Raw genomic sequence first — 25811 nt, 5'->3', positions numbered from 1 at the left:
TAATGCGATATTGTAACATGCCGATATATTGTGATACATTACATTACATATTTTACGTCGTTCAATGATTAATTTAAAATGCAGTAGAAAATAAAAGAACGGAACGGAACCCCGCAATAATCGAGGGAACACTGTATTGCATTTGTACAAAGAGTGGATCAATTTCCTTGCCACTTAAATATCAAAAAATGTTCTCCACTTCTTAACGCAACACTAACCCCTAACAGCGAAGGAGTCATACCACGACACATTGCACAGCGCAGCTGGTATTTTTTTTCCCACCTCTGATAAATAGAAGTGGATGTATTAAAGAAAGAAATCATCAAAAACATGACGTCACGTGAAGTCGACTTGGTGAAGAAGTTGGAGCGTAGCACGGCTAATGTGCACCATACTGAAGCAGAATGAGTCGATAACGCCAGCGAAAAACTTGAAAATAATATGTAAAGGGTGCACATTTATCCATGAAACAATGGAGAATAAAATTTCCAATTAATTTTAATGGTCGATGTTGATTTGAGATAAGAGTGTTTGAGTTACAAAAACTGATTCAGCTTGTAAGATGAGGTACTACTGTACTGTTACACCCCTCCTATGATCAAGTTCAGGGTGCTGTTTGCAACTTCCTCACAGTTACATTTTACAAAGCAAAAAATATAAAGAACACTACCAGCTAGCTTATGTTAGCATTAGTGTGTGTGTGTGTGTGTGACTATCAGTGGTACTTTAACTTTAACTTAACATTAGTGGTTGAACTGAACACATTTGTTTGACAATTGTCTTTAATTTTCACAATTACAAAGTTTATGTAATTAAATGTTTTATTGGCTCGAATAAAATGTGATTACAGCGGGATTACGGCGGTCACTCACCCGGTCTCGTCAACACATACGCGCAGCGAGCGCGTGCACACATGCAAGAGCAGTCCAAGAGAAGCAACAAACAATTTGCAGTCATGTTGTTGTTATGATAGAATATATATTCAATGACAGCTAACGCTAGCTATCCAAATTGCTACTATTAGCTAACAACACTTAAAGCTAAGGCGCGTGCATGTTTTACATACGAATGTAATTAAGTCATTACGTACGAGAAGCCGTAAGAGAGGGGGATGTACTTCGTAAAATACATTGGAAAGTTGGTGCCCTCTAAGCATCTGTGGAACTGTTGCAAACAGCCCCTTTTATTATTAGCTACTTGAAGAAATGGAAGGGAAAAATGAGGGTGCAATATTTGGTAGCAGCCAGCAGAGAGCACTAATGACTCCATTTCGTGCAGTCAAGGATATGTATATTAATCCCCAACCTGGCACCACTTTATAACGCTTACGAAGCATTTTAGCCCTCAATTATTTTTCATTTTGAATTTTTAATCTATCTTCTCTCAGCATTCACGGGCAATTTCTGACAGTATCAGATTATTCCTTAGTGGGCCCTAGCATACCAGCTCTGTGTGAAACACACCTCAAACAAAGTCCATGCTCACCTGTTTGGTGTAGTCAAAGTATGGCTCGCTGTACAAACTGCGTATCTTCCTCCTTTCCAGGGCCTTGTTGTCAGTGGGCAGCACCGGGGCTTGTCCCTTGAACGTCGCACTATAGCTGGTCTCCAGCCTGGTTTTCTCATCAGGAGGCAGGTACTGAGACTTAGCTCGTATCATCTTTGCAGGCTTTACATCTCTGTAAGCCTTAAATTCCGTTCTGTGGAAAGAAGAAAAAATGGCATCATCATAACATTAAATAAAAGCTATATATTTATGTGTATCCAATTGAGGGTAATAAGTATTTGACCCCCAACTAGTCAACAAACCAGTGAGTTATGTGTCCCTAAAGCACACAAATTAATTGTGTCTCTTCAGAAAAGTATTCATAATCTCTACTCATTAAAGTTTTCCCTCATTTATCGCAGCTGTTTGGTTCCAGGCTTTGACTGGGGTGAACACATTTTTGCAAAGTAAGATTATTGATAAATTGAATATTTTCATAGTAAGAGCGTACAATAACTGTTTAAATCTTCTAAATAGGTTTTTTTAACATAATTATAGCCATCAAAACATGAAATAACACCCATGTAGTCACTTTTACACTCGCTTCACGCAATAGTAGCCTTGAGTGGGTTCTACTGTAAATTATAGTACCCGCTGGTAGGGATGTGTATCGACTCCGGTAATTTTGTGCCATGTTAAGGGTTGCGCATGATGTCACGCCTGGTCGCCGACTCAGTTGGCTCTTCACGCTTCGGCATTTAGCAATCACTCCAGGAGCACTGAGAGCGGACTCAGTCAAATTACCTCTAGGTAATGTTGCAACAATGCTAACAAAAACATTGACCCAAAAAAGCACCAATGGCTCCACTTTTCCAAAAATGTGTTGGCTTGATGCTAATATACATTGGCTTTGCTATTGACATGCTACTGATTAGCATTAGCGATTTCACCCTGTGATTTCAATACCTCCAAAAGTGTTATGTGTTATTGAAAATTACAACTTCAACTATAAACTATACACTACTGCCATTTAACAACTTGGACTTGCAACTGTGATTGCAACTTAATGTCATACTTGCAAATGAGAGCGATAAAACAACTGGACATCAGTTATCATAATCAGCTCATTTTTAAATGTTGCAATAAAATTAGGTTTTATAATATCAAAAACAATTAATATTAAATAACACACACAAAAATAGCAACAATTGGTACTGTTGCAAACAGGTACTGATTCCCAGGTATCAGGAATTGGTACCATATCAGTTCAAACGTGAACGGTATCCATCCCTGATCATCATTCACCTTCTCTGCCTTTGGCAGACTGCGCATCAGCAAGTGTTATCCGTCTCAATAAATTTCTGTCTTTGACAGCAGTGTTCAGCGACATCAGTTTTTGTTCAGTCCATTAACAGATGTTGTCTCGCCAGCGTTTTGGTTGTTTTCCTCTGCTTCTTCTTCCTTCTATCATTTTTTTGAGGCAGATTTTGTTTATACCTAGAGTAGAGTGTTTGGTGTGACCGTAGAGCAGGGGTGCTCATTACGTCGATCGCGAGCTACAGGTCGATCGCGGAGGGTGTGTCAGTCGATCACCAGCCAGGCATTAAAAAAATAGTCCTAAAAATGAGCGATCATAAATCTTCACTATGACGTCACTTTCGTCACTTGATTGACATTCACGGCACCCGAGGGTCTTCTGAGATGACGCCGGCTGCTGCCAGCTCATTAAAATTACCGACTGGAAGGCGAGAAACACTTTATTTCAACAGACTGTGGCGCCGTACCTGTCGTCAAAACTCCAAAGACCGACTGCACAATTGCACAATAAAAGCTCAAAATAAGAGTCTCAGAAAGCTGGCGTGCACAAGCTAGCAAGCGACGGAGTTTGCCGACAATGTATTTCTTGTAAAGTGTATACAAAGGAGTACGGAAGCTGGACAAATAAGATGCCAAAAACCAACCACTTTCACGTGGTATTGGACAGCAAAGAGGACTTTTTTTCTCCTCCATTCGAAAATGCGGACCTTATCAGCACCACTGTCTGATTCCTATCAATGCAAGTCATCAGAATCAGGTAATACACCAACTTATATTCTTGTCTTCATGAAAGAAATGAATCTATATGTGTTAAACATGCTTGTATTATCTTTAAACACCTTTAACTTATTAACAATATTAACTATGTGTTAAACATGCTTGTATTATCATTAAACACCTTTAACTTGTTAACAATATTAACTATATGTGTTAAACATGCTTGTACTATCTTTAAACACCTTTAAGTTGTTAACAATATTAACTATATCTGTTAAACATGCTTGTATTATCTTTAACCACCTTTAAGTTGTTAACAATATTAACTATATGTGTTAAACATGCTTGTATTATCTTTAACCACCTTTAAGTTGTTAACAATATTAACTATATGTGTTAAACATGCTTGTATTATCTTTAAACACCTTTAAGTTGTTAACAATATTAACTATATGTGTTAAACATGCTTGTATTATCTTTAACCACCTTTAACTTATTACCAATATTAACTATATGTGTTAAACATGCTTGCATTATCTTTAAACATCTTTAACTTGTTAACAATATTAACTATATGTATTAAACATTCTTGTATTATCATTAAACACCTTTAATTTATTAACAATATTAGCTATGTGTTAAACATGCTTGTATTATCATTAAACACCTTTAACTTGTTAACAATATTAACTATATGTGTTAAACATGCTTGCATTATCTTTAAACACCTTTAACTTGTTAACAATATTAACTATATGTATTAAACATACTTGTATTATCATTAAACACCTTTATTTTTTTAACAATATTAACTATATGTGTTAAACATGCTTGTATTATCATTAAACACTTTTAACTTGTTAACAAAAACATATATTTCATAAATAAGTCAATATAAATTATATATATGAATGAGGTAGATCCCCACGACTTGATCAATTGAAAAGTAGCTCGCCTGCAGAAAAAGTGTGAGCACCCCTGCCGTAGAGCTTCAAGACTTTGGATTTATTTGTGGGTGTAATGGGAATTAACTTTGTTATATGAAGAGGGTCTTTAATTCGCATATTAAAGTCAGATAGTCTTTCGTTTGTCATGAATCTCATCATCTGATTTTGGAAAACGACTCTTTTTAGCAATGATTTCAAGGTCCAATTAAATCCATAGAGTTACAGGTATCACGTGTTAAAGATATTTGATTTTAGATTATATGATATCCTTTGTGACGTTAGTGCTGCTTTATTCTTATTAAAAGCTGCTTCTAGGCCAATTGGATGCTGGACGGTGACCAGTCTGTAGAAAAATCCAGTTGCTTGAGAGATTTGATGGTGATAAATGGTGAGATGAAGGTTTGTGTTGATTTTATCAGTTGTCATGCACTTGGTTTTGGAGACATTCATTTTCAGGCTTACTTCGGCAGCATAGTTAGCTAGAAGATGAAGGAATGTTCGTAGTTTGTGACGTGCGTTACTGATGACGGCAATGTATTCTGCCTAGATCAGGTTAGAAAGAGTGTGGACACCGATCGAGAAGCCAGATGGGCATTCATTTTTAATTTGAAGTATAAATGCTGCAATGACGATGCAGAATAGGATAGCAGAAAAAACAACACCTTGTTTAACTCCTTTTGTGATCTTCCAGTATTTGTTTTAAATAATGATTTTGAGTTTCCATTTGATTGTTTTAAGAGGTGTATGTATTTTTTGTTGATTGATGTTTTAGCAGGCTCCATGGGCAGAAAGGTTTCATGCTATCAAAGGCTTTTGTAAAGTCAATGAAAGTAATATGCATGGGATTGTTAAATTATATGGACATTTTTTTATTATTTGTTGCAGAACTAATATTTGCTTAATGGTTCCTCTGCCTGGTTGGTAAGCAGCTTTGGTTCGGGTTGCAATAATACTAACAAAGAGTTTGTAGACGTGGCTTAGTAAGCTTATTGGGTGATAATTGCTACAGTCTAGTCTGCCACCTTTAAGTACATAACAACAATGAGAGTTTTTTTGAAAAGTTGTGGTATTTTCCCTGTTGTTAGGTTGCAGTTGAATGGGTTATGTAGTGCGTGGATGAGATGCTCACCACCAGTTTTCATGTTCTCAGAGTAAATATTATCTAGCCCTGGGCTTTTTCCATTTGTCAGGTTGTTGATGGCAGAGGGTATCTCTCTTTTTAAGATTGGCTAAATTTCAACAGAATTGGAGTCTCCAATAACCCACCAACCCTCTGACGCCATATGTTCTACTTTTTTGATGAAAATATTGTGATTAATTGTGTAATTTTTTTTTTTTAATTTTCCCGAGGGAACTCTCCTGAAGGAATCAATAAAGTACTATCTATCTATCTAAATGCTTTAGTTAGATCTATAAACACTGCCGCTGCACACTGTTTACCATCTATCCATCCATCCATTTTCTACCGCTTCTTCCCTTTGGGGTTGCGGAGGGCGCTGGAGCCTATCTCAGCTACATTCGGGCGGAAGGCGGGGTACACCCTGGACAAGTCGCCACCTCATCACAGGGCCTGTTTACCATCTATTGCATTAGTAATGTCCTATTTTATTTCGATTAAAGCCATCGAAGTTGAAATATTAGCTCTGTATCCATATTGGTTCTCAGCGAGTATTCTATATTTGTTTATGAAACGCTCCAATCTGTTATTGAACAGTTTTTCAATGATTTGGGAAAATTGTGGCAGTGATGAAACAGGTCTGTAATTGGTAAATTGGTGTTTGTCTCCAGTCTTATAAATTGGCACAACTTTATCTTTTTTAATTTTGTTTGGGAATTTGCCCGTTTGAAATGATAGGTTACTAATATACATTAATGGTCCTGAGATCTCTTCAATAACCCTTTTTATTGTTTCCATGTCAATTCTATTACTATCGATTGAAGTCTTATATTTGCATTTTTTCACGATTTTAACTATTTCTTCTTGTGTCATTTTCGTGAGGAACATTGAGTTGGGATTTATATCTATGGTGTCATTGAAGTCCTCAGTTGAAACTGGGTCTGGAGCCCTTTCTTCCAATTTGGTCCAATATTTACAAAGTAATTATTGAAGCTTTCAACTATTTCCTTCATGTTGTCATTATTTATATTTCCGTCTAAGAAGTATTGGGGGTAATCCCTCTTAGTGCCATTTTTAATAATGCTATTGAGGACGCCCCATGTTGCTCTCTCATTGTTTCTGTTCCTGTCTAATAATTGACTGTAATATTATTTTCTACATGTTTGTAGTATGTTAGCTTGTTTTTTTAAAATTGTTTAACTTATTTTCTGCCTGTGTAGTTCTTTGTGTTATACATTTTCTATATAATGTATTGTTCTTATTACAAATACTTTTTAGACCTTTTGTCATCCAAGTTTGATTGCTCTTTCTCTGTTTTCAACTGAGTTGTCTCCATAGACAATGTTTGTCATGAAGAATTATGAACGTGTTTACCATATGCTTCATCGACATTATTTTCATTGTACACATTGCCCCAGTTTTGCTTTTCCAGCTCATTTTTGAAAGCAATCATACTCTTCTTTGTGCTTAGTTTTCGAAATGTATTTTTGTCGTCTATGTTCCTGTTTTTGTAGTTTCCATCATATATTGCGAAAACTGGCAGATGATACCAATGTCGGTTATAAGTAGATCACCTGTAGTGTTATCAACAAAATCATTGGTAAAATATTATTTTACAAAAACTTGGTCAACTTGACAGTCACAGCTAAGTTTAGCTGTATGTATTACAATACTGTATTGTCATCGGTGGTCACTCGAACGAGTATGACGATCCTCCTGGTAGGGGTGTATCCCTTTATGGAGGATCCCTGTGCGTGAATTTGTTTTACGTGGGGAGACTGGTGCACAGACAGTCACCACACGATCCTTGACAGAATATGTATTGTAATACATAGAATACATACATACAATTAACCTAGCACTTAGTTTAGGCCAACAATATGCAGAATATGCTTTTAAAAAGTGGAGCCTCAATATTTGAAGCGCAATGTGGCGAGGGAAAAAAACATGCCTGTCACACAAACTTCTCCAGTAGACACAATCACAACACAACTGCTAACAACAGTAAAGGTTTCAGGTTATTGTGTGAATAAAGGAAAGTGCTACATTAGGCAGCAATGCAAATAGCAACAGTCAATTCTTGGCTTGTGTCCTGCTAACTCATTACAACAAAATGTACTTTCATGAGTGGGAAAAATCAATACAAGGCACCTACTGTATGAGAGAGTTAGATACTCTGTGGTTCTTTCTACTTATAGCCAAGACGTCTAGCTGTCCGAATAGCTAAACATGCTACACTACACATTGAGGAAGATATGCTAACCGCTTACTGCAAGCTAGAGCTATTGAATGTAAACAAAGGTGTGTGGATTAATACAAATATATCCAGTAACAATACCAACTAGTATAGCATTCGGTCGATACCACAGTGGTCGGATCGATAGGATTTACTTCAAAAAAAATATTTTGGCCTTTTTGTCATTGTTTACAAACTCAGGATATAAGTCCCAAGATACAGGCCAAAAACCACAAGATTTCAGTCAGAACCAGTCATAGAAATGAATCGGAAAAAAAATGTATGTATTTTGTTACACCTCCATCCTGAGTTTTGTCTGATTATAATTGTCATCAAAGTATAATAATTTTAGTTTGTACACTGTATAATTTACACATTAACAACATCTTTATTGATATTGGCATTATTTTTCTAAATCAGTGGACTCTAAAATAGAGAAAAGATAAGATGGTGGCTTAGATTCTCCATTGCCAAAGCAGTACCCTGACTCGCCACACTGGCAAAAGTTTGGGGGGGCCAATCGTATACTTGCCAAACCCTCACGGATTTTCTGGGAGACTCCCGAAATTCAGCGCTTCTCCCGAAAACCTCCCGGGACAAATTTTCGCCCGAAAATCTCCCGAAATTCAGGCGGACCTGAGTGACGTTTTGACAGCCTGTTTTTACGTCCGCTTTCCCACAATATAAACAGCGTGCCTGCCCAATCACGTTATAACTGTAGAATGGTCGAGGGCGAGTTCTTAGTTTCTTATGTGGGTTTATTGTTAGGCAGTTTCATTAACGTCCTCCCAGCGCGGCAACAACACACAACAACAGCAGTCACGTTTTCGTCTACCGTAAAGCAGTTCATCTGCCGTAAACGACAATGTTGTGACTCTCTTAAACAATCTAGTGTACATACATATGTGACATTAACATCCAGGGCTTTTAGAGAGTGCAGCGCACAACTGCGCACACAACAAGGAGACGAAGCAGAATGCATCATCAGAGAGGGTGTTCAGCATGGTTAGAAAAATAGTGACAGAGAATAGAACAAGGATGGACAATTCAACCCTTAACTCAACAATGAGTAGATGAGTGTTATGTGTGTGTATATATGTAAATAAATGAACACTGAAATTCAAGTATTTCTCTTATTTATATATATATATATATATATATATATATATATATATATATATATATATATATATATATATATATATATATATATAGCTAGAATTCACTGAAGGTCAAGTATTTCTTATATATGTGTGTATATATATATATATATATATATATATATATATGAAATACTTGACTTGGTGAATTCTAGCTGTAAATATACTCCTCCCCTCGTAAAAACAGCCATACTGCTGATGTGGGTTGCAATTGAAACATTTCTATCAATCAAAATGATAGTCTCAATTTGAAAAATGCGCATGTATTACAAAAATGTAATAGTGATAATTTTGTAGAAATGTCACTGCAAAAACGGGTAACTCCAAACAATGTTTCTTTGCAAAAACAGACTAATCATATATGGTACCAGCCTGGCTCTAAAAGTTTGTGAAAACAGATCCGTTTTTTCAGAGGAATGCTTATTCCATCACTGTAATGAATTAGTTTCACCCAAACAAACACCTTTTTGGGTGATCCCTGGACAAGGGTGTCTGGGGTTTACATTGACAGCTGCATCACAAGACCACAACAGCAGAGTAAACACACGATTCAGTTCGTCATTCGAGAGAGTAGTGACTACACACAAATCCTGTACATTAATTTAGTTACAATCACACTAGAAGCGACCAAGTTGTTATTGTTTTTATTATATTGTTGCTTTTTATTTTTATTCTTATTGTTATATTTTCTATTTTATTTCCATTTTTCCCCCCATTATTGACTTTTTACTTTTTAAATTCATTCTCAATTATGTACACTGCTGCTGGAATTTACATTTTCCTGAGGGAACTCTCCTGAAGTAATCAATATAGTACTATCTATCTATCTATCTATATATCAAATATGAGCGCTGATATTGGATGACGTCATCAAATTTCGATGCACTGATTAGTCATGATGGATTTGTCTGTAATAATATGACATCAGTGACACCCCTACCCGGAGGGTGACCAACAGACCCGTCAACAAGCAAACATTTTAACCCATGAACACGCCTGCATGCCTCGCCCCTCTCTCTTCAGCATGTCATCCCGCTGATCTCGACACCGTGGCCCCACCCCCGGAGTACGGTTGCACACTTCACCCGCTCGTCGTGCAAACGCACATGGCATGATGTGCACAATAATCATTGAGCTGCAACAATACATTAAGGCTGGTTGTTGCAACATTTTCTAGCATCCAACATCAAACAACTCAACCACAACCAGCATTGCTTGCCTGTCACAGGAAGCTAAAAAGCCAAACACTAGAGTCCGTGAACATTTCTCCAAAGTACGGATTGTGTGTTGATTTATTGTGCATATAAAAGTAAACATCGACATGTGCAAAGGCAATAATACATGATAAAACAATGCGGCAGATTAAAAAGGACTTCCTCGTTCATCCCCTGTTAATCAAACACAAAAAATATAACAAATATACAGTATACAGTCGTGGTCAAAAGTTTACATACACTTGTTAAGAACAATGTTATGGCCGTCTTGAGTTTCCAATCATTTCTACAACTCTTATTTTTTTGTGATAGAGTGATTGGAGCACATACTTGTTGGTCACAAAAAACATTCATGAAGTGTGGTTCTTTTATGAATTTATTATGAGTCTACTGAAAGTGTGACCAATTCTGATGGGTCAAAAGTATACATACAGCAATGTTAATATTTGGTTATATGCCCCTTGGCAAGTTTCATTGCAATAAGGCGCTTTTGGTAGCCATCCACAAGCTTTTGGCAAGCTTCTGGTTGAATTTTTGACCACTCTTCTTGACAAAATTGGTGCAGTTCAGTTACATTTGTTGGTTTTCTGACATGGACTTGTTTCTTCAGCATTGTCCACACTTTTAAGTCAGGACTTTGGGAAGGCCATTCTAAAACCGTAACCCTAGCCTGATTTGACGTGTTCTTGGGGTCATTGTCCTGTTGGAACACCCAACTGCGCCCAAGACCCAACCTCCGGGCTGATGATTTTAGGTTGTCCCGAAGAATTTGGAGGTAATCCTCCTTCTTTTTCATTGTCCCATTTACTCCCTGTAAAGCACCAGTTCCATTGGCAGCAAAACAGGTCCAGAACATTATACTACCACCACAGTAGGCATGATATTCCTGGGATTAAAGGCCTCACCTCTTCTCCTCCAAACATATTGCTGGGTATTGTGGCCAAACAGCAACATTTTTGTTTCATTTGACATCACATGGACAAAGATAAGATCTTCTGGAGGGAAATTCTGTGGTCAGATGCACATACATTAGTACACGTAAATGTACATAACTTAAAAAATATCTCTCTCTATGAAAATGAAAAAATAGAGATAAGGGCATTATGTAATGAGAAAAAGCTGACACGTTGATACTATTAATGAACAAAAACACAAATATGTGTCTTTAAATATATGGATAACATTTATCTATAGCCTTTTTGTTAGATATTAAAATTTACATGATGCCGTCACATTCACACCCCATCACAACACTGTATTACCAAACCTAATGAATATACATGATTAGTGATTGGGATTTCAATATTGATAGATAAATCTTAATTATTATTTTGACACTAATCATGCCGCCCTATGTATAAGACTAGATCTCATCTATGAACACAATGTTTATCTATCTGGGCAAAAAGTGCAGTTACGTTTTATGTCCATTAGGTGCCGTCTTGCAAAATGTTCACACTTATTTTGATTTGTTTATGTTTTTATTTTGTTTCTGCCATATTACTTTGTTTATAATGCTTGTGTTGCTTTCATATGCACATACATTTTTCTACTTGAGGTACATACATACATTTTGAATGTGTTGTTTGTGTTTTTTTAAATACATTTTGGTTAAAAGATTTCAGTAGAGGTAGTTTTTGAAAATTTTGAGCAAATTTAAAAATACCGCGATACTAATTATAATAATGATGATGTTGGTCATAATAACCCTGATAAAAAAATGTTCATACCGTGTGTGTGTGTGTGTGTGTGTGTGTGTGTGCGTGTGTGTGTGTGTGTGTGTGTGTGTATATACTGTATATATAAATATATACACATTGATTTATATTTTTTTGTTTTTAAACGACAAAGCTTTGTGTTGTCTTTAATGGCTGATGTCAACATTTTGGGGGTTTTCTCGCTGTGCTTCTTGCTTTTTGTGAATGTTTGAATGACAAACGAGTCACAGACCACAGACGGCCTCTGTGCTGCATTTTGGGCCCCTCAGCTGTAGAAGCTAACTGTTTATGGCCACTATAGTTTTAGTACTGCATTATATTTGTGTATCCTTTGTTCACATATGGGACAGGAGTCACACTGTTGTCTCACGGCAGCGCCGGAAGTAGTAAAATCAGCAGTTCACCTGGCTGTTTTTTCGTGTTTGATTAAGAGAGAATGAACGAGGAAGTCCTTCTTTAGCAGCCGTCTTGTTTTATCATGTATTACTGCCTTTGCTCATGTCAGTGTTTACTTTTGTATGCACAATAAATCAACACAAAATCCGTACTTTGGAGCAATGTTCACGGACACTTGTATTTGACTTTTTAGCATCCCGTGACAGGCGAGCGATGATGGTCTTGGCTGAAGGAAGAGTTGTTTGATGTTGGATGCTAGAAAATGATGCAACACCCAGCATTAATGCGTTGTTGCAGCTCAGTGATTTTTGTGCACGTCAAGCCATGCGCGTTTGCGAGACGATCAGGCGAAGTGTGCGGCGGTACTACGGGTGGTGGGATGAGAGGCTGAGGGCAGAGAACCAGAGGCGTGCGGACGTGTTCAGGGGTTAAAATGCGTGCAGGTTGACGGGTCTGTTGGTCACTCTGTGGGTGGTGGTGTCACTGATATCATATTACCGTATTTTTCGGACTATAAGTCGACATTTTTTTCATAGTTTGGCCGTGGGTTCGACATATACTCCGGAGCGACTTATGTGTGAAATTATTAACACATTATTGTAAAATATCAAATAATATTATTTATCTCATTCGCGTGAGCGACGAAGAAAATGTCCGCAATCGTCACTCACACGCCAACCAATAAGAATTCGGCGGGGGCGAGTCATGGCAGAAGTGCATTGTGGGCCATGATATGCTAACTGCTATATTCTATACGCTACTGCAGGAGCTATTAAAATGGATCACATCAACATTCGCGGTAACTTATAAAAACTGAGAAGGACTGAACTAAAATGGCACCGAAAAGGAAATCATATACTGCAGATTACAAGCTGGACGTAGTGAAATATGCTGCAGAGAACAGCAATCGGGCAGCAGAAAGAAAGGACGCTAGCGAGGAAAAAGATTTCATGGGATTTAGCGATCGGGAGTGACAGTTTGTTTGGTAAACGTATAGCATGTTCTATATGTTATAGTTATTTGAATGACTCTTGCCATGATGTGTTGCGTTAACATACCAGGCACGTTCTCAGTTGGTTATTTATGCCTCATATGGCGTACACTTATTCAGCCTGTTGTTCATTATTCTTTATTTATTTTAAATTGCCTTTCAAATGTCTATTCTTGGTGTTGGATTTTATCAAATAAATTTCCCCCAAAAATGCGACTTATACTCCAATGCGACGTATATATGTTTTTTTCCTTCTTTATTGTGCATTTTCGGCCGGTGCGACGTATACTCCGGAGCGACTTATAGTCCGAAAAATACGGTAATAAAAAAAAAATTTTAATATTTTTGCTATCAACCGGTAGAGTCTTAAAAATCGACTGGTCGATTAAGATCGACAGGTTGGCGACCCCTGACTTAGGGTAACAGGACTGAGTGAAATTCCCCGGCACACAACTATTAACTAAATTGTTTGGTTAAATCAGGGGTGCTCATTACGTCGATCGCGAGCTACCGGTCGATCTCGGAGGGTGTGTCAGTCGATCACCAGCCAGGCATTAAAAAAATAGTCCTAAAAATGAGCGATTATAAATCTTCACTATGACGTCACTTTCGTCACTTGATTGACATTCACGGCACCCGAGGGTCTTCTGAGATGACACTGGCTGCTGCCAGCTCATTAAAATTACCGACTGGATTCCAATCAATGCAAGTCATCACAATCAGGTAATACACCAACTTATATTCTTGTCTTCATGAAAGAAAGGAATCTATATGTGTTAAACATGCCTGTATTATCTTTAAACACCTTAACTTGTTAACAATATTAACTATATGTGTTAAACATGCTTGCATTATCTTTAAACACCTTTAACTTATTAACAATATTAACTATATGTGTTAAACATGCTTGTATTATCATTAAACACCTTTAACTTGTTAACAATATTAACTATATGTGTTAAACATGCTTGTATTATCTTTAAACACCTTTAACTTATTAATAATATTAACTATATGTATTAAACATGCTTGTATTATCATTAAACACCTTTAACTTGTTAACAATATTAACTATATGTGTTAAACATGCTTGTATTATCTTTAACCACCTTTAACTTGTTAACAATATTAACTATATGTATTAAACATGCTTGCATTATCTTTAAACACCTTTAACTTGTTAACAATATTAACTATATGTATTAAACATACTTGTATTATCATTAAACACCTTTAATTTATTAACAATATTAACTACATGTATTAAACATTCTTGTATTATCATTAAACACCTTTAATGTATTAACAATATTAACTATGTGTTAAACATGATTGCATTATCATTAAACACCTTTAATTTATTAACAATATTAACTATATGTGTTAAACATGCTTGCATTATCATTAAACACCTTTAACTTATTAACAAAAACATATATTTCATAAATAAGTAAATATAAATTATATATATGAATGAGGTAGATCCCCACGACTTGATCAATTGAAAAGTAGCTCGCCTGCAGAAAAAGTGTGAGCACCCCTGGGTTAAATATACCTAATGTATAGTTAGGATAACACTAATACGATTACAAAAATAAAATCTATACGGTAATTAAAATATATTTTGTGGTCAAGTTTGATTTTAGAAAGCAGGGACAGGCCACATGTTTTTTCCCAGTCTTCAGGGTAGTTTAAATTAATTAATGTTAACTCACTTTTTATTGTACATTTTCTAATTTTATTTCCAGGAGCGAATAAAACGGAATTGGTGGAGAAGCTGTAATGTTAAGTAAATTGTTTGTGGCACAAAGGCTGGTGATGGGGACATGTCAGTTGAAAAAGCAGTACGAAAGCAGTGGTGCGCCGGAAGGATGGAAATTACAACACAGAGCGATTACATAACAGGACTTAGGCTCGCTTTCAGGGCTGGGATGGACCAAGAAGCCACAGTGTAAATACATGTAATACAATGGCATCCCGGGACAACAGTGTAAAGCAATGGGATGACACCACAGGGTATGTGACTTTGTATGTGAATGTGTGTGTGTATGTGAGAGAGACCAAGTGTGTGCAAAGAAAGTCCACGCTTACAATATATCATACAGTAGGAGCTATTCATGGTGATTGTAACAATAATTCCTATGTCTCGTAGGTCTGCATGTATTGTACTGAAAAAAATATCCATTCAGCAAAGTAAATAAAAGATTACGACACTACACCCAAACAGTTTTCGTTTTTTTTGTCAAACCTTTTGGAACAGATTACTTACAAAAACCGAGGTGTCACTGAATTCTCGGACATGAACAAATATTTAAAATAATTTCCCTCTCACTTGTGTTTAGAGTTGTGAGATGATTTTGCGATGAGTCACTGCAACAGAAGCTTGTCCTTTCTTGCTTTGTGACTAAAGCTGCTGACCCGCTGTGATAGCGCGCTGGACGTGCAAAGAAAAGTTTCTTCATTGCAAGCAAACACTGACACGAGTGGTAATGCGCAAAGACTTAGCATGGAGCTCTGCTCCAATGTGGCACAATCTGGACCACTCTTCCAGGAAGAGTCAAGAGGAAAAACTAATCTCTTAATACACACGTATCTCAGCTAGAGACAGGTGATATGGTCTATATATATATATATATATATATATATATATATATATATATATATATATATATATATATATATATATATATATATATATATATATATATATATTTATTTATTAGGGGTGTGGGAAAAAATCGATTTGAATTCTAATCGCGATTCTCACGTTGTGTGATTCAGAATCGATTCTCATTTTTTTTAAATCGATTTTTTTTTTTTGGAATTATTAAAAAAATAGATATATATTTTTATTGTATTTATTTTTTTAAATTAATCAATCCAACAAAACAATGCAGAGCAATACCATAACAATGCAATCCAATTCCAAAACCAAACCCGACCCAGCAACACTCAGAACTGCAATAAACAGAGCAATTGAGGAGACACAAACACGACACAGAACAAACCAAAAGTAGTGAAACAAAAATGAATATTATCAACAACAGTATCAATATTAGTAACAATTTCAACATAGCAGTGATTAAAAATCCCTCATTGACATTATCATTAGACATTTATTAAAAAATAAATTAAAAAAAAGGAACAATAGTGTCACAGTGGCTTACACTTGCATCACATCTCATAAGCTTGACAACACACTGTGTTCAATATTTTCACAAAGATAAAATAAGTCATATTTTTGGTTAATTTAATAGTTAAAACAAATTTACATTATTGTAATCAGTTGATAAAACATTGTCCTTTACAATTATGAAAGCTTTTTACAAAAATCTACTACTCTGCTTGCATGTCAGCAGACTGGGGTGGATCCTGCTGAAATCCTATGTATTGAATGAATAGAGAATCGTTTTGAATCGGGAAAAAATCGTTTTTGAATCGAATCGTGGCCCCAAGAATCGATATTGAATCGAATCGTAGTATATACAGGTAAAAGCCAGTAAATTAGAATATTTTGAAAAACTTGATTTATTTCAGTAATTGCATTCAAAAGGTGTAACTTGTACATTATATTTATTCATTGCACACAGACTGATGCATTCAAATGTTTATTTCATTTAATTTTGACTGCTCAGGTGTTATGAGAGCCCAGGTTGCTCTGATAGTGGCCTTCAACTCTTCTGCGTTTTTGGGTCTGGCATTCTGCATCTTCCTTTTCACAATACCCCACAGATTTTCTATGGGGCTAAGGTCAGGGGAGTTGGCGGGCCAATTTAGAACAGAAATACCATGGTCCGTAAACCAGGCACGGGTAGATTTTGCGCTGTGTGCAGGCGCCAAGTCCTGTTGGAACTTGAAATCTCCATCTCCATAGAGCAGGTCAGCAGCAGGAAGCATGAAGTGCTCTAAAACTTGCTGGTAGACGGCTGTGTTGACCCTGGATCTCAGGAAACAGAGTGGACCGACACCAGCAAATGACATGGCACCCCAAACCATCACCCAACCATGCAAATTTTGCATTTCCTTTGGAAATCGAGGTCCCAGAGTCTGGAGGAAGACAGGAGAGGCACAGGATCCACGTTGCCTGAAGTCTAGTGTAAAGTTTCCACCATCAGTGATGGTTTGGGGTGCCATGTCATCTGCTGGTGTCGGTCCACTCTGTTTCCTGAGATCCAGGGTCAACGCAGCCGTCTACCAGCAAGTTTTAGAGCACTTCATGCTTCCTGCTGCTGACCTGCTCTATGGAGATGGAGATTCCAAGTTCCAACAGGACTTGGCGCCTGCACACAGCGCAAAATCTACCCGTGCCTGGTTTACGGACCATGGTATTTCTGTTCTAAATTGGCCCGCCAACTCCCCTGACCTTAGCCCCATAGAAAATCTGTGGGGTATTGTGAAAAGGAAGATGCAGAATGCCAGACCCAAAAACGCAGAAGAGTTGAAGGCCACTATCAGAGCAACCTGGGCTCTCATAACACCTGAGCAGTGCCAGAAACTCATCGACTCCATGCCACGCCGCATTAACGCAGTAATTGAGGCAAAAGGAGCTCCAACCAAGTATTGAGTATTGTACATGCTCATATTTTTCATTTTCATACTTTTCAGTTGGCCAACATTTCTAAAAATCCCTTTTTTGTATTAGTCTTAAGTAATATTCTAATTTTGTGACACACGGAATTTTGGATTTTCATTTGTTGCCACTTCAAATCATCAAAATTAAATGAAATAAACATTTGAATGCATCAGTCTGTGTGCAGTGAATAAATATAATGTACAAGTTACACCTTTTGAATGCAATTACTGAAATAAATCAAGTTTTTCAAAATATTCTAATTTACTGGCTTTTACCTGTATATATACTGCAGTGACGTGCGGTCACTGGAGGCAGGTGAGGCGGGGCCTCACCTGCCATCATGGAAAGAAAAAAAATGTAGAAAGAAAAAAAAAAAATTAAATTGTTATATGTATTCAGTGATTATACTATAAAGTTATTTTCCATTTAACTTCACCAGTTTTAGATTATTTTTATTCAAAATCGCTGAATTTTCACATTTTCCGTTCAAATACTGAGAAGAGACGGTGCGGTGTTCAGCAGCCAGTTGAGGCACGTCACTCAGTTGTGCCTCAACATGTATTGCGGACTCGGCTAACTGCTGGCCTGCTGTGCAGTGAGACCGTATTGCTATATGAATTATATTATACATTTCCATAGTTTAGTTAGCTGAGGTATATAATGTACAGTGTATTTTGTCAACAACTGTATGTGTGTAAAGTATTTCTTGTGCTGAGCAATCATAAAACTGCTGCGAAGACGCACTGTGTGAGGCTCGCAGTAATCCCGCCTCCTGGTGCCGGTTAATGCACCCCCGCCGTAGAATGCACCCCCCGACGGGAGCGCCACACCAACCAAAGCCCACACCCAAACCCTCCACGTGCAAGACCTGAATCCACCCAAAAAAAGTCACTTAACAAGAAGCCAAAAAGTGCAAAATCAACAATGCTCGCGCCGGAGGAGCCGTGAACGACTGCAGGGACAAAACATTAGGTACACCTGCAGACTGCAGCACGGATTTCATATTTCATTCATTCATTTACAACTCCTCCAACACGAACACCACTGTTCCCGCACTTATAAGTAAAGGTAAGACCATAATAACGTTTTTTTAATTAAATGTGCTTTTTTGTGTGCTACAGTTTGTATGTGTAAAGTTAAAGTTTAGTTAAAGTACCAATGATTGTCACACACACACTAGGTGTGGTGAAATTTGTCCTCTGCATTTGACCCATCAAATGATCACACCCTGGGAGGTGAGGGGAGCAGTGGGCAGCAGCGGTGCCGCGCCCGGGAATAATTTTTGGTGATTCAACCCCCAATTCCAACCCTTGATGCTGAGTGCCAAGCAGGGAAGAATGTTGGTATGAGCTTTTAAACATAACCCGTTAATTGCTGCCAATCAAATGGTGAATAAGATACTCTTTAGGGTTCATATGTTTGTAAATCTGACTGTGATGAAGTCAGTGCCTCACCAGCCATGAACCTCACCGCACGTCACTGATATACTGTGTGTGTATATATATATATATATATATATACTGTATATATATATATATATATATATATATATATATATTATGTATAGATGTATATACATATATTTATATATGAACGTGTATTTTATATACGATTTTGTTTGCATTGCAGTTTTGGGAATGCAGTATAATTGATAACTTTGCTTCAGCATGTGATTATTAGGGCTGAAACGACGCGTCGACGTAGTCGACGTCATCGGTTACGTAAATACGTCGAGGACGTTTTTGTTCGTCGACGCGTCGCATATTGACGTCACACTACCGTCATGGCGGAGCGCAAAGCAGACGATGCGAGCGGTGCGAGCGAGGGGAAAAAAGCACGCCAAAAGTCGTCAAAAGTGTGGGAGTATTTCAATAAACGGCCTAAGAAGAAACGCTACTATTACTCCGCTACTTTTATCTACATTCAGCTCGCTACTCGCTACTAATTTTTATCGATCTGTTAATGCACGCTTTGTTTGTTTTGGTCTGTCAGACAGACCTTCATAGTGCCTGCCTTACTGGTGACGTTTCACTTCGTTCCACCAATCAGATGCAGTCACTGGTGACGTTGGACCAATCAAACAGAGCCAGGGGTCACATGACCTGACTGGCTCCGAGCTAACTTCGGGTGTTACCATTTAGTGGTCAATTGTACGGAATATGCACTGTACTGTGCAATCTACTAATAAAAGTTCCAATCAATCAATCAAAAGTGTGAAGGAAAAAAGACCCTTTTTTTATTTCAACCGTAAAGACTGACTGCACAGTTCCTGTCTTCACAATAAAAGTCCCGCTCCATCGCGCCTGCGCTTTCAAAATAAGAGTCTCCGAAAGCCAGCGCAAACAAGCTAGCAAGCTACGGAGTTTGCCGCCAATGTATTTCTTGTAAAGGGTATAAAAACGAATATGGAAGGTGGACAAATAAGATGCCAAATAACAACCACTTTCATGTGGTATTAGACAGAAAGGAGGAACTTTTTTTCTCCTCCATTTGAAAACGTGGACGTTACCAGCACTACTTCCTGATTACAATCAATGCAAGTCATCAGAATCAGGTAATACACCAACTTATATTCTTGTCTTCATGAAAGAAAGGAATCTATATGTTAAACATGCATGTATATTCATTAAAACACCTTTAACATGTAAACAAAAACGGCAAAATAAATAAATATAAATTATATACTGTATATATCAATGTATGTATATATATATATATGTGTGTGTGTGTGTGTGTGTGTGTGTGTGTGTGTGTGTGTGTGTGTGTGTGTGTGTATATATACACATATATATATATATATATATATATATATGTGTGTGTGTGTGTATATATACACATATATATATATATATATATATATATATATATATATATATATATATAGACAGAGCGACTCCAAAACCAACAAAGGATGTAACTGTCGAAAGAAACCTGATTGCCCTCTCAACGGGGGGTGCTTACAAACATCAGTTGTCTACCAATCTAAGGTAATACGCAAGGACATTAACACATCCGACACATATGTAGGATTAACCGAGGGAGAATTCAAAACCAGATGGAACAATCACAAGGCTTCTTTCAGGAACAAAAACCTGCGAAATACCACAGAACTCAGCAAACACATTTGGGACCTCAAAGACAATAATGTTGAATATTCAATAACATGGCAAATTCTTGCATCCAGCACACCTTACAATAGTGGCAATAAAAGATGCAACCTATGCTTGAAAGAGAAACTGTTTATTATTTACCGTCCAGACCTGTCATCCCTCAACAAGCGCAGCGAAATTGTAACAACATGCCGCCATAGACGGAAACACCTCCTAGGTAACACATGAGCCAATCACCACGCCCCTAGGCCAGCCTGTACCCACCCACTCTGTGCCCTATATAAACCATGGTATGCGAATGCTCCCATTAAAATCTCCTGATGATTGAGGGTACCCCCCCTCATGAAACAGTTACATCCTTTGTTGGTTTTGGAGTCGCTCTGTCTATATATATATATATATATATATATATATATATATATATATATATATATATATATATATATATATATATATATATATATATATATAGACAGAGCGACTCCAAAACCAACAAAGTTACATCCTTTGTTGGTTTTGGAGTCGCTCTGTCTATATATATATATATATATATATATATATATATATATATATATATATATATATATATATATATATATATATACCCACCCACTCTGTGCCCTATATAAACCATGGTATGCGAATGCTCCCATTAAAATCTCCTGATGATTGAAGGTACCCCCCCTCATGAAACAGGCCTGTAGAGATGAAATAGTCTTGTGATTTTTTTCCCACACATACATATATATATATATATATATATATATATATATATATATATATATATATATATATATATATATATATATATATATATATATATATATATATATATATATATGATATGTGTGTGTATGTTACTCAGTACTTGAGTAGTTTTTTCACAACATACTTTTTACTTTTACTCAAGTAAATATTTCGGTGACTACTCCTTACTTTTACTTGAGTAATAAATCTCTAAAGTAACAGTACTCTTACTTGAGTACAATTTCTGGCTACTCTACCCACCTCTGCTAATAATGTTGTTGTATGCACACTGTGTCGAGCGGAAATGGCCTATCATAGCAACACAACGGCAGCGTTCTTGCCATCACCATCAACTAGTCAATCGTCCGCGTGAGTATACGTTGTCATCATTACACAAAAACATGAATGTGTCATTTGTATCTGCGTTGTAAATTCATAAACTAAAGCACCGTTTCGCTCTGAGAGGAGCGTTTGGCGTGCCTGTTCAGTGTTTACAAAGATGCGCTCCTCTTTAACGCTAACGTTAATTAGTTGTGCAAATACCTTTTACAACATTAACAATTACGTATACTATGTACAAACGAACAATTAACTTTCACTTTAATCATACTATCATTGTTGTGTTATTAAGCAAAATAAGCAAAAGTTTTACTTTTGTTGAAATGTTTACACTGTTGTTACAGAATATTTCGTTTTGCACTTTTTTGTATTGGATGTTTATCTTTATTTTTGCACGTTTTAGCAAATAAGCAATACTTTTACTTTTGTTGAAATGTTTACACTGTTGTTACAGAATATTTCCGTTTTGCACTTTTTTGAATTGGATGTTTATCTTTATTTTTGCACATTTTAAAGCAAAATAAGCAATACTTTTACTTTTGAAATGCTTATACGATTGCAGAATATTAAGATTTGCACTGGATGTTTACTTTTATATTTGCACATTAAAAGCAAATAAGCTACTTTTAATTTTGTTAAATGTTTACATTGTTACAGAATATTTTGTCATGTTGTTGTCAATGTTGACTGAGTGGCCATACTTTTTTTTTTGTAAATAAAAGCCATGCCTTTTGAAAAAACTGGCCTACATTTATTTTTTCATCTTCATTTTAAATAAAAAAAATAATCGGTAAAAGGAAAAATAATCTATAGATTAATCGAAAAAATAATCTATAGATTAACCGATTAATCGAAAAAATAATCTATAGATTAATCGATAGAAAAATAATCGTTAGCTGCAGCCTTAGTGATTATACAGTATTTGTCAGTACTGCTAATACTCAACTGGTGTTGGACATTGATAAAACAGCTTCTCTTACAATTTTTGTTCTTGGTGTGTCAGCGACCATTGAGCCTGGCTTAGAGTCAATCAATACTCTCCTTCCTTTGGGATCGGCTGGCCTCGTCTCACTCTCAAAGCATCTCTGCTGTTCTCTCACTGGCTAACAAACAGTATGCTATCTGTGACTCTTGTGGTCGTAAAAAATATGAATAATTTGTAACAAAGATGGTCTATTATACACCTCATTTAAATGTAGATACATTTCCTCAATTAGGTGTAAACACAACTGCTAAAATCAGATTAGATTGGTTACATAAAACAGCTTTGGTAGTATCCATTGAGATTTTGGGATTATGTTTTGATATGGCAACATTTTCACATAGGCGGCTGACAAGAGAGCAGAAAATCAAAGCAGTTGTCCAGACAAATCATTTGGGAAAAGAGAGGATCTCATAGTTTCTTGTGTTCCGACCTATTTCTCTGCTTGAGTAGAACGTGTGCTTTCTACTGTGTCAGTGGAAACATAAAGCTATGAAGATCATTTTCAAAATCCAACAATAACCAGTCACTTCTACACTCTTGTGAAAATGCTAACAAACTCGTCCAGAGGACAGAAGAGGACTGTAAGGGCATAGGGAGCAGACAATTAAAGGGATTTGGGCAGAGTTGCTTGCAATAAAAGATGCTTCATGATTAGGGATGGGTACCAACTTTGGTACTTTTTTAGGCACCAAACAAATCCCGCTTGTACTACCAGGTATCAATTAATGCAAACGGTGCCATATTTCAGCACCGTTGTTGCTGGTGACGTCACGTTCGGTTTCAGACTTAACAGCGGATCAAACAATCACTCAAGCAGCACTTAAAGCTGGTTGAGCCCAACTGCTTCTAGGTAATGTTACAATATGCCATACGACCACAAATATGCCAAATAGAAAATGCTCGGAAGTAAAGTATTTTAGTTTGATGCTAATTGACATTGGATTTTACAATATACACATGCTTCATGATTATTTCAACACCTCCACATTTGGTAATGAGACATATACAACTAAAATGCATGTTACAATCAAACATAAAGTGTATAATAAGTAAAATACTTACAGAACAAACACTTTGACTACAGACATTCAGCTGCATGACAAAGACTACTTCCTAGCTTAGCAACACACCATAGCCTATATACTACTGCCATCTAATGTCTTAGAATTGCACTGCATATAGTATACCTACTATAGGACAAATGTTCAGGAAGTTTAAGTTTCTGGAACTTTTATTTCCTGGAACTATAGGTTGTTTTAGAAGTGTGTGGTTTGTGTTTCCACCGTATTTCACAGTTTAGGGTAGTTCATACAAATCAGTCTGATGACGTATGATTTAATATATTTCTACATTGATGTTATGTAAATAAACAGACACAATTTGGTCAGATTTTTTGACTGAAGTATTAGTAATTGAAATAAAAATCAATAATATACAAAACGCTAGGACTTAAAAACAAAGTTCATCATATTGTTCATAAAAAGTCAGGCTTTTGTCCACAGTGTCTAACAATCAGAATGTCATCCCATTGGTAAATGATGAATTCATGAGGGTCAGGCAAGTAGTTATAGTCTATTTCAGAAGTAAATAACACTACAAAAATAATAAATGTCAGTGTGTATCCCACGCCGACAACACGAACACATCAGATTGAGCGCTAGCCTGTTAGCATTAGCATACGGTTCACTCGGGTTGAGACTAATAACACAAATGGCATGTCACTGACTACATTTACATGTAACAAAGTAAATAGTGAATAGTTGATATGGTTTACCTTTGTTCCACTCTTGTACTGCCTCCTTTATTTCATAGTATCCAACAAAGTCTCAGAGTATTAAGCAACTGAGGTTGCCGCATTGAGTCTCGCTTAATAGTTTGTATTCCTCTATAAATACATTTAAAAGTGTGCATCCACTTATCATGGCTTCGCTTATTGAAATGAAGTTTGTAAAAAATAATAAACAGCGTTAATCTGCATGCTAGTTTAAACATCATGGCTGTTCCATTGTGTATTAGAAATACACCATAAATAAGAAATGAACAAGTTGTCTCGCATTCTGTAATGGCAATTGTGTGTTCGAAAAAGACGTTTTAGGAACGCCTCAACTGTGTTCAACCAATCAGTGGCCGACAGCACAGCCCGGCCTCTCTAAGTTTCCAGGAACTTTCCAAAAGTCCCAAATCGCTTGAGGAACTAAAAACAGATCCTGAGGAACTAAATCTACCCGGGTAGTTTTTAGCGGAAACAGAGGAGGAACTTTATTTATCCGGGTAAATGGGAAAGTTCCTGAAAAAATTCCTGCGGTGGAAAAAGGCGTAATATAATACTTGCAAATGAGATTTGGAAAGAAAAATCACCATAATCAGCTAATTTTCAAATGTTACAAAAAAAATCTATTTCATTATTAAACAATTAACATTTATTAAGACACAAAAAGGTACCAAAATTGGAAACGTTGAGTAACGGTATCAATTCCCAGCTACTGGGACTTGGTATTGTATCAGTTCAAATGTGCAAGGCCCCCATCCCTATTCACAATGATATGATAATACAAATACAGGGGTACCCCTTTACTTCAGGCTTTGTAGAATTTGGATTTCAACAAAAATATTCACAGAACGTTTGCCCTGCTTTTTTTTTTAAACCATTAAGCCCTCGTTAATGGCTCTTAATTGGTTAACTTTGTAATCAATTAATTTCCACAAAGTAGGATATAAATTTTATATTTTCATAGGTAGAGCATAAAAAACTGTTTAAG

The 25811-nt window shown here is 36.6% G+C and overlaps 1 protein-coding gene across 3 annotated transcripts in view; it reads right to left on the bottom strand.

The window, feature by feature from the left end:
* The window catches only part of map6a (microtubule-associated protein 6a), a 69735-nt gene that overhangs the window by 24395 nt on the left and 19529 nt on the right, over positions 1–25811 (bottom strand). For all 3 annotated transcript variants that reach the window (XR_009815483.1, XM_061963165.1, XM_061963166.1), the window contains exon 2: positions 1486–1699. Coding sequence is in view for 2 of the 3 variants with exons in the window: in XM_061963165.1 (XP_061819149.1) it covers positions 1486–1699 (214 nt within the window). In the remaining variant the exon portion in view is untranslated. The remainder of the gene's footprint in view (positions 1–1485; positions 1700–25811) is intronic.

This window comes from Nerophis lumbriciformis, linkage group LG09, assembly GCF_033978685.3.
Source record: "Nerophis lumbriciformis linkage group LG09, RoL_Nlum_v2.1, whole genome shotgun sequence".
NCBI classification, from domain to species: Eukaryota; Metazoa; Chordata; class Actinopteri; order Syngnathiformes; family Syngnathidae; genus Nerophis; species Nerophis lumbriciformis.
Note: the sequence above shows the minus strand (reverse complement) of the source record. Positions and strands in the feature narration are given on the sequence as shown.